The 10,516-nt window shown below is 50.5% G+C and overlaps 2 protein-coding genes across 4 annotated transcripts in view; both read left to right on the plus strand.

Moving 5' to 3' along the window:
• SHC1 (SHC adaptor protein 1) overlaps positions 1-2,742 on the plus strand; it is a 27,537-nt gene extending 24,795 nt beyond the window's left edge. For all 3 annotated transcript variants that reach the window (XM_087913908.1, XM_087913907.1, XM_026716453.2), the window contains 2 exons: positions 185-441; positions 1,410-2,742. In XM_087913908.1, coding sequence (XP_087770034.1) covers positions 185-441; positions 1,410-1,538 — 386 coding nt within the window. In that variant the 3' untranslated portion in view covers positions 1,539-2,742. The remainder of the gene's footprint in view (positions 1-184; positions 442-1,409) is intronic.
• A 660-nt stretch (positions 2,743-3,402) lies between these two features.
• PYGO2 (pygopus family PHD finger 2) lies at positions 3,403-7,870 on the plus strand. The gene is given in 4 exon segments (XM_026716461.2): positions 3,403-3,632; positions 5,078-5,127; positions 5,590-5,618; positions 5,620-7,870. Coding segments are annotated over 4 exon segments (1,278 nt in total). The 5' UTR covers positions 3,403-3,496; the 3' UTR covers positions 6,683-7,870.
• The last annotated feature ends 2,646 nt before the right edge of the window (positions 7,871-10,516 follow it).

The raw sequence follows: 10,516 nt of genomic DNA on the forward strand, positions 1-10,516 counted from the left end.
CCTTTTAACAACTGGGGCAGGAAAGATTGTAAAACGGGACGTGGGGAGAGAGAGAGAGAGAGAGAAAAAACTCACTGGTCTCACTTAGCGACAGAAATTTCAGGGTCCGTTTTTTGGTCAGAAGTCGAGAACTACCTGTAACAGACCACTCCTAATGGCGGCTTTCATTCCCCACCTTCCCCAGAGCCTTTTGAGGATGCCTTGCGGGCACCCCCGCCGCCCCCTACTCCTCCCTCCCACCCGCCAGCTACCATGGAGGAGCAACTCCGGCGAGAACCGTGGTACCACGGTCAGATGAGCCGCAAAGAATCGGAGAAGCTGTTGCAAGCCAACGGGGATTTCCTGGTGCGGGAAAGCACCACCACGCCGGGCCAGTATGTGCTCACCGGGTTGCAGGGTGGACACCCTAAGCACCTACTTCTCGTCGATCCGGAGGGAGTGGTAAGTGGGCGGTATTTTGGGGATAAAATCTGTTTTGTCAGCGGATAAAATAGAAGGAAAAAAGAAAAATGGGCAATTGAGGGAAGGAAAAAGAAAGAGGAGGGGAGGAAAATACGAGGGATTAAAGAAAAAAAAAGTGTTGACTCCCCACGCTTTTTAGCAGAGCACAAGATAGCATTACAATCTCAACTTTTTTTATTTAGTCTACTTATTGTCACTGCACCTCGTGCCACAAAATCAAACACCCTCTTCAGTGCACATCATGACCATGAAAATAAAACACAAATACACATCCTTCACATTCTATGCACTTGAGTTGAAAATCCCTGATATTGCTGTTAATATCGCACTACCCAGTAGAATTCAACAGAGCTACTGCCCTGAATAGAAGCTGTTTTTCAGCCTATTCGTCCTTGTTTTTATTATTATCCTGTACTGTCTTCCAGATGGTAATAGTTTTTTTTTAAAAAAAGGGATTCCCAGGTTGAGATGGATCTTTGAGAATGTTTTGAACTTGCTTAAGGCAGCGAGAGCTCTAAAGCTCTTCCAAAGAGGGGAGAGGGCAACCCAGGATCTTCTGGCCAATGATGTTAACCCTCTGGAGGGCTGTCCTATCTGCCCCTGTGCAATTGGCAAACCACATACAGGTGCAGGAAGTTAAAATACTCTCTGGTGCAGTGGTAGAAGGTCACCAGCTGTCTTCCATTCAGTTGTTGTTTTCTGAGAAGTCTCAGGTAGTATCACCTCTGCTGGGCCCTTTTGACCAGGTGCAATATGAGCACCCCATGTCAGGTCCTCTTTTATGGTAACAAAAATTACCACAATGTGTTGTGCTGTGCTCACCACCCTCTGTAAAATGTCCTTCTATCCACGGCTGTCAAGCCAGCGTACCACACCTTCATGCAATCTGGGAGGACGCTTTCTATTGTGGAAATTTGTATATATATATGCGTGTGTTTCCCATCCAGGTTCGGACAAAGGATCATCGCTTTGAAAGCGTCAGCCATTTGATCAGCCACCACATGGACAATCGGCTGCCCATCATCTCGGCCGGCAGCGAGTTGTGCCTACAGCAGCCCGTCGAGCGGAGACAGTGAGCATGACAACCGGAGTCACATCACTACAAACGCCCTTCTAGCGGGGGACTCCTTTCGTCTCTTTTCTCCCCAGTCCTATGGACGTCTTCAACAGCTGCTAAAAACAGGCTGTCTCCTTTGCCAAAGCATTTTCTGGGGTCGAAGGGACTCGGATGAGCACCAAAACCCTATCATGCCCTCCCAGACCACCTCTCTCTACATCTTGCCACGGCCCGGCTTTCCCTGGTTGGGAGTGAAGCACCGCCTAGCCAACGTTCTAGTCCTCGGTGAGAGCGGTCTGGCCTCGGTTTTGTCGATGACGCTCAAGACAGAGCGTCCTTCTTGCCTTGGACAACTTTTGTCTCCTCCACTTGACTGTTCAGAATGGACGGGCGATATTTCATGTGCCACGCAGCACCTCGTTATGTCTTCTGCCAGGTGCGACGGATGCCAAAGTCCCTGTGAAGGGTTTTATTTCGGGGAGATTATTGCTCAGAAGCACAAAAAGGGGAAATAAAGGGCAATTCGTTTGGGTCTGGAAGGCAGAATCCTCTCTCTTTGCTGCCCACAGACCTCGCGCTCCCGCATTTTTATATATGTTCTCTGTGCCTTGAACCTTTTTCAGGTCAGATTTTTATGCAAAATTCCTCTTGCTCTGGAGATTCTCACAAGGCTGCCTGTTTTTTTAAGGGGGAAGGGGGCTGCAGGATGGAGAAAGGGGCAGTCCTTTCTCACTCGCTTCCTTCTGGATCCGTCAGGGATGCCTCCTAATTTATCCCCTTCCTTTTTTCTCCCCACTTGCAAAAATCTAGGCTAAGCACCCCTCTCTGGATTAAGGGATGTTTTCCTGAATTTTGGGATAGTTTCCAAGATGGTTCCAAAACTAAAGCAAGCCCGCCCCCGCCCCCCCCAAAAAAACCTGAAAAGAAGGGGGGAAAAATGGGTTTGTCTTCCAGCGCTCAGGCTGGATCCCTTCCGAGTTTCTTCTTGGGGTCTGTACATAAGTTTTGATAATTTGGTGTTGCATGTATATTGTTATACTCGGAGGCCATTGTGTAGCTTTACTCTCTATCACTGTGCCTGTCCCTGCCACTGTGCGGGACGCCTGAGCCCACCTCGGCCCCTGCTCTCCACATCCTTTATACACACTTTGTATTGGTTTGATTTTCTCTCGAATATACCAAAGGAAATCAAATAGTTATTATTAAAGGTTGGTATTTCTTTAGCCTGTGGCTGCTGGGTGCCTCTTTTTTTCCTCTCCGGGGAAGGAGAAAGAGAAAGAGAAAGAAGGAAAGGAAGAAAAGGAAGAGAGAAGGGGAAGGAAAGAGGAGAAAAAGATTAGAAAAGAAAGAAAGGAGAAGGAGGGAAGGAATAAATGAGGGAGGAAAACGGATACAAGGAAGAAAGGAGAAGGGGAAAGGAGGGAGAAGAAGGGAAAGGAGCAAAAAAGAAAACAAAGATGGGAATGAAAAAAGTAAAAAAAGGAATGATGGGAGGAGAAACGATGGAAGAAAAAAGGGAAAGGAAAAAAAAGGAAGGAAGCAAAAATAAGAAAAGGAAGGAAAGAAGAGAAAGAAAGGAGGGAGAAAGAAAGAATCAGAGACTCAAAATGGTTGAATCTATGTTTATTTTTTCCTGCCATGAGCTTCAAATTCAGCAACGTCATCAACCCTAGACGCAAAACAGCGCCGGTGAGTGACGTCAGCGCCGCTCTTGACGCCCCATCCGCCTTCTAAAAGGCGGCTTTTCGTCTCGAACCATAGAGAGGCGGGAGGCCGGCGCCCAGAACAGGCGGACGAGGGAAAGCCCGCCTCCAAGAGGTCGCCCGCCACCGGAAGCGTGGCTTTTCTTTCTTCCCCCGTCCCCTCCCCCTTCTCCTCCCCTCTATCAGCTTCCGCTTCCGGCTCGCGTCGTGATGGCGCGGCCTGGGCCTCCGGGCCCTTCGTAGCCGCGTCGCCGTCCGCGCCCGCTCGCTTCTTATGGCGGCCCCTCACCCCGACAAGCTGGAGGGGGGAGTAGGCCTCGCTCCGCCTGCTCCGGGTCCGCCGCCTCCGCCGCTGCCTCCGCCTCCGGGAAGCCTCGCCACAGGCCCAGGCCGCAAGCAGGGCAAGGCCGGTAAGGGAGGAGCGGGGTGGGTAGGTGGGGGGTATGTGTGGTTGCCATGGAGACAAGAGGCGGCGTTGCTAGGGAAAGGGGGTCCCGCCTGACTGGGGGTGGCGGGGGGAAGGCTTCCTTGGCCCGGCAGGTGGAAATTCAACCGGGAAAGCCCGTTGTGGATGATGGGCATTGTGGTCCATCCCCTGCCAGGGAGCGTCCCCCCCTTTGGGCAAGGGCTTCTCCCTCCCATCATCCCCAGCCGGGCTGGCGCTGCTCATTGCCAATGGGGGGGAGGTTAATCTGCCCAGAAGCCCCCACCCACTCCAAAATGCCCCAAACTGCCCCCTTCCCCCCCTGCAACGCCACCCCTGCGAGGTAGGAAGTCTGGCCTGAAAGAGGGAGGAGGGCTTTGGCAGGGCTTTTGCTTGGGTTGCAATAGACAGGCCTCCCCCCAAACCCCGGGGCTCCCCCCCCACCCCCGTGAAAAGCATCCCCAATTACTCCAGTGGGGCAGATTTTCACTCTTCACCCGCCCAACAACAGTCCTCACCGCAGTGTCTCAGGCCTGAGTTATGCTTATAGGGTGGGAGGGGAAGGAAGGAAGATGAGAGAGAAGGAAGGAATGAAAATAGACAATGGGAGAAAAGGAAGGAAGGAAGATCATAGAGAAAAGGAAGGAAGATAGATGAGAGAGAAGGAAGAGGAATGAAAATAGACAATGGGAGAAAAGGAAGGAAGGAAGGAAGATCATAGAGGAAAGGAAAGAAGGAAGATGAGAGAGAAGGAAGGGAGGAATGAAAATAGACGATGGGAGAAAAGGAAGGAAGGAAGATCATAGAGGAAAGGAAGGAAAGAAAGGAAGATGAGAGAGAAGGAAGGAATGAAAAGAATGGATAAGGAAGAGGGTGAAAAGGAAAGATAGGAGAGGAAGAGAGGAAGGAAGAAGAGAAAATGGAGAAAAGGAAAGGAGGGGAGGCTAGGAGGAAGAGGAGGGAGGAAGGAAAGGAAAAGCGGATGAGGAGTTGGTGACAAGAAAAGAAGATGAAGGAAGGAAGGGAAAAAAAGTGGACTAGGAGTGCATGGAAAGAAGGAAAGAAAGGAGAAGACAAGGAAGGAAGGAAGGAAGGAAGGAAGAGACAGTTGAAGAAAGAAAAAATGGCACCCAAGTACTATTAACCTTCTCATCATCTCTACCACCTCCTCATATTGGCATCGTTATCATGATTATTATTACTCCGTTGCTTTGCGTGTACACAGCTTCCGGTCTCTTGGCGTGATATAGTATAATAATCACAATTGGCCAAATTATAAAAAAAAAGGTGGGGGGGAAGCACAGTCCTGATGCCTTTTGAAGAAAAGAAAAGAAAAAAAAAGCACCTTTGAGACAAAACTCTCACCTGGATGGCTGAGAAGAGACCCTTTTGCACCAATATTCTAAATTTCTCCTTTTCTGCCTTGGCCAGGTCTTCAAATGAAGAGTCCCGAGAAGAAACGTCGCAAGTCCAACACGCAGGTAACTTTTTTGGGGGGGGGGTGGGGTGTTTCACGTGCCCTGGGTTTGAGACAGCCTTAGATCCTTCCGTAGTCCCCCCCCCCAACATGTATTTATAGATGCTTTTTTTAAATCAAAAAATAAAATACGGCCATTTAAAAGAATGGGCTTGAGCTTAATGAATGCAGAATTGCTTAACGTACAACTTAACGATTCCCTTAATGACCACTGTTGTGAGGTCAGGTCTGGTCAAGGGCGGGGGGCTCCTCGAACTTATGACGGTGACACAGCTGGGAATCTTGTCTCGATTGAGCTGAATTGAGGATTACCTGTCGGAGAACCTTGTGAGTTGAATCAGGATCCTGGGTTTAACTTGGACTCTTCCTGTCTGTTCTTTTCTACCCCCCCAAACTTGGTACTTTCCAGATCTGTTGGCAGCCTCTAGAAATGCCGGTCTGCTTACCCACCTCTTTCTTCTTGCAGGGCCCCTCCTACTCCCACCTCTCGGAGTTCGCCCCCTCCCACCCCGATGGTCGATCACCTGGTGGCCTCCAACCCGTTCGAAGATGACTTTGCCATCCCCAAGGTGGGCTCCTCTTCCGCGCCCTTCCTCGGCAACCCCGGCCCCTTTGGGAACTTCCGCATGCAAGGGGCGCTGGGCCCCCAGGTGCCGCCCAGCTATGGCGGGGGCCCCCAGGCCATGCGGAGGCAGCCGCCCCCCTTTGGACCGAACCAGATGGGCCCGGCCTTCAACATGGCCCCGCAGAACCCAGCCTACGTCCAGCCTGGCGGGATGGGCTTCGGCGGGCAACCTTTCGGGCAGCCGCTGGGACAGAACTTCAGCCCCCCTGGCGGGCAAATCCTGCAGGGCCCCATGGGGGCATTTGGGCCCATGATGTCGCCAACCATGGGGCAGCCCCCTCGTGGCGGGGACATGGGCCCTGGGCCAGCCCTCAACGCTCCCGGGGGTCCCCCGATGGCCCAGCGGTTCAGCCAGCCCGCCAACCTCTTTGGACAGTCTCCGCTGCAGCGCCCCAACCCCAGCCTCTCCAGCTTGCCCCCTAATCCCAGCCCCTTCCCGGGGCCCGACCCCGGATTCCCCCCGTCTGCCGAAGACGGCAGCGGCGGCGGCGGCAGCAGCAAGCCCCTCCACCCACCTCCCAACAGCTTCAACCCAGAGCAGCAGCACACCGGCTCGCCGGTGGCCGTCAACGGCACCCAGCCAGCCTTCCCGCCCAACAGCACCGGCCCGAGCGGCCCCTCCGAGGGCAACCCCTTGCCCCCCACCAGCAAGGCGGCCGGCAGCTCCGGCCACCAGCCTCCGCCGGGCCTGGTTTACCCCTGTGGGGCTTGCCGCAGCGAAGTGAACGACGACCAGGACGCCATCCTGTGCGAGGCCTCGTGCCAGAAGTGGTTCCACCGGGAGTGCACGGGCATGACGGAGAACGCCTACGGGCTGCTGACCACCGAGGCCTCGGCCGTCTGGGCCTGCGACTTCTGCCTCAAGACCAAGGAGATTCAGTCCGTCTACATCCGGGAGAGCATGGGGCAGCTGGTGGCTGCCAACGATGGCTGAGGCCTCCCTCCCCTTCCCCGGCTGTCCTCGCCCCGGGGGACAGTCTGGCTTTTACCACTTCGAGACACTCCTGGCTGGGGAAGGTGGGGGGACACACACCGGATCCCATCCCTTGCCAGTAAAAGAACTGGAGGGTTCTGGCTGGACGAGAGGAGAGAGGTCAGCCCCGTCTGGGCATTGGTTTGTTTTTAAAGACACCCCCACCCCCCTCTTCATGACCTCCAGGGTGGTTCCAGCCCTGACCTCCCTTTGGACTTGCTGGCCACACAGTTGGACTCCGGCGGAGGGACACAGAGGCACCCACTGACCCGTTGGATGCCTTCCTCCTCTCCAGAAATGTCGCCGTCTGTCCCGTGTTTCTCTTTCCCGGCCTCACGGCGGTGTTTCGAACTGCAAAGCGTCCGCCTCGCCTTGAAAGATTGGCTGGACGACAACAACAAAAAAGAGGGGGGGGGGGCGTTGTTTTCCCAGTCTCCTCCCCCCCCTCTTCCATTCCTCCCATTTGGCTCCATTCCAGCTTCGTTTGGTCACTCGGAGGTTCTCGCCGCATTGTCCGGTTTCTTCATATAAATCCACCAATCCGATTAATATACCTCTATCTTTGGAGAGGGGGCAGGGGTTGCTGGCAGTCTGACAAGAAGAGAGACACATACACCCCCCCAAAAAAAAATCTTACAAGAGGGTCTGGGTGCTGCTCCTAGTTTTGGAGCTTCCAAGCGTCAAAAGTTTGGAACCGCCTGCTGCAATGACCGCCGTTGTCTTGAGAAAAGAAAAAAGAAAGAAAAAACTTGACGAAAGGACGAACTGCTGCGTCCCTTTTTTTCCTCGCAGGAAGACTTTAAAACACAAAAAAAAAAGTACTGACTTGGGACCTGTTTTTTTTTTATTATTATTATTATATTATTATTATTATGTTCGCTTTCCCGTAATATTTTTTTTTTACTTTTTTTTGTTTTTCCTTTGGTCGCTGTGTCCGTTTTTCTTTCCGTCGGACTTGTTTTTGGTCAAGTGCTTAACGGATGTAACTTGGATCCTTCTTTCTCTTCTACTGGACATTCAGCGGGGAGAGAACTGGGGAGGGGGAACAAAAGGAAAAGGGGGGAGGAGGCAAGTTATAGCTGGATTCATACACAATCCCCTCCCCGGTGTTTTAATGTTGCGAGCATTAAAAACAAAATGAATTTCGTACCCATGTCTGCTCTGGTTAACGGAAAAGGCTCTCCCCTAGGTGGGCAGCGAGATTTCAGGTGTTTCGCCTCCGCCCTGATGTTTTGGGGTGTCTTGTGATACCCGCTCGCTCCCATCCCTCAAAAGCGGAGAAAACGACAAGAAAAAGCGACGTCAGCTCAAATCGGGAGTAAAATTCCCGTGTAATGTCTGTGGTTGGACATAGTAAAGAGCCAATTTGGTCTGGCGGTTAGGACTACCAGGTGAAGCACCGGGAGACGGTGAGTTCTAGTTCTGACAGGGATGAAAGTTGGCTGGGTGACTTGAGGCCAAAATTCCCGTGTAATGTCTGTGGTTGGACATAGTAAAGAGCCGGTTTGGTCTGGCGGTTAGGACTACCAGGTGAAGCACTGGGAGACGGTGAGTTCTAGTTCTGACGGGGATGAAAGTTGGCTGGGTGACTTGAGGCCAAAATTCCCGTGTAATGTTTGTGGTTGGACATAGTAAAGAACCAGTTTGGTCTGGCGGTTAGGACTACCAGGTGAAGAACCGGGAGACGGTGAGTTCTAGTTCTGACAGGGATGAAAGTTGGTGACTTGAGGCCAATCGCCAGGAGATGGTGAGTCCTAGTCCTGCCTTAAACACGAAAGCCAGCTGCATGACTTTGAACCAACTTACCAGGAGGAGGTGAGTTCTAGTGCTACCTTAAACGTGAAAGCTTGCTAGGTGACTGAACCGATCGCCAGGTGTAGGTGAGTTCTAGTCCTGCCTTAAGCACGAAAGCCAGCTGGGTGGCTTAAGGCCAATCGACCCACCTCACAGGGTGGTTGTGAGAGAAAACAGGAAGGAACGCGAGCAGTTTGCCACCTTGAATTATTTATTTAAAAAATAATATATAAAGGCAAGTTTAAAATCAGTAAATAAAATTAGAAAAAAACCTCTTTTCTACCCCACTCCACCCTTTTTTTTTTACCCCTAGTGGCTGCCAAGCACCTCGTCTCAAACGCAGCTTTGATATCCAAACTCTTTTAAGACTTGTGGACTGGTTAGGGGATTCTGGGAGTCGAAGTTTACAAGTTTTCAAAGTTTCTGCCGCCTAGGGAGTTCTGGGAGTTGAAGTCCACGAGTCCCAAAGTTGCCAGGTTTGAAGAAACACACACACACACACACACACACGAATTAGGTGCCCTCATTATTCAGTTCTTATATCCGTGCCACGGGAGGGAGGGAGGGAAGGAAATAAATTTTGGTCCAGGATATTCGGTCCAAAGAAAAAGAGAGCACACTGTCCCTGGCGGCTTCTTATTTTTGTCTTTTTTGTGAAAAGCACCCTGTGTTCCTGCGTCTGTCCTCCCTTGGCGCCTTCCCGACATTTATGCCTTTCATCCTGTCCTTCCTTCGGAGAAGGCGCCGCCACCACCACCACCGAGCAACTGGTGCTCCGTGCCAGGGCGGCTGGGTTGCCAGAAGGGATTAAAAAGCGCCTGGCACCGGACGGGAGATCAGAGGCTTTCGTGCCGCTGGCCGGGGATGAGACGGATCCAAACAGAATGGAAAACAAATCCTGCATCCAACACAGAACAGCGGGGAGAAAAATTGACTTTCTGGCAAGAAGGGGACCCCCCACTCCCCCCAGGTCTGAATCCGTGAGGGGAATTTTGATAGTTTCTTTGGCAAAACTTCCCAAAATCCCTAATTCGAATAGAATATAAAATAGAAGAGAATAAATATTGGAATGAAGAATAGAATAAGGAATAGAATAGAATATAAAATAGAATAGAATAAATATTGGAAAGAATAGAATAAAGAATAGAATAGAATATAAAATAGAATAGAATAAATATTGGAATGAAGAATAGAATAAGGAATAGAATATAAAATAGAATAAATATTGGAATGAAGAATAGAATAAGGAATAGAATATAAAATAGAATAAATATTGGAATGAAGAATAGAATACGGAATAGAATAGAATATAAAATAGAATATTGGAATGAAGAATAGAATAAGGAATAGGATAGTATATAAAATAGAATAGCATAAATACTGGAATGAAGAATAGAATAAGGAATAGAATAGAATATAGAACAGAATATTGGAATGAAGAATAGAAATATATAGAATTATTTTATTGGCGAAGTGTGATTGGACCCACAAGGAATTTGTCTTGATGCAAACACTCTCAGTATACAAGGGTGGGTTTTATGGAGAAGAGAGAAATGGGAAGGAGGAAAGAGGAAGGAAGGAAGGAAGAAAGAAAAAACTAGGAGTCCTTTATCCTCTCTGCTGGGTTGTTTCCTTGTAGGGTTTCCCGACCCAACTAAGTAACATCGTCAGCGCTTGGAGGAAGTACCTCTGACCAAGCTCTCCTCCTCCTTCCCAGCCTTTCCTCCCTTTTATCTGGGGTTTTATTTGGTTTTTTTTTTTTTTTTTTTTGGAGAAGGGGAGCAGCCGGCCTCTGCGCCCCCCTCACAACCCCAGCTTCCCCCGCGCCCAGCAGTTGTGAGAGGCCGGCCGGAGCTCTGGGAAATTTGAAGGCTGAGCTGCCTGACAGGGAAACCCGTCAGCTGTTGCTGTCTCTCTCCGGCGCTCTCCAGCTTAGTCATTCTGGAGACCCAACACCTTAATTTATGTTTATTTTTATTTTAAATTGGAAGTTTCTGCCTC

Source organism: Pseudonaja textilis, chromosome 16 (genome assembly GCF_049901715.1).
Source record: "Pseudonaja textilis isolate UNSWEBS1 chromosome 16, rPseTex1.2, whole genome shotgun sequence".
NCBI classification, from domain to species: Eukaryota; Metazoa; Chordata; class Lepidosauria; order Squamata; family Elapidae; genus Pseudonaja; species Pseudonaja textilis.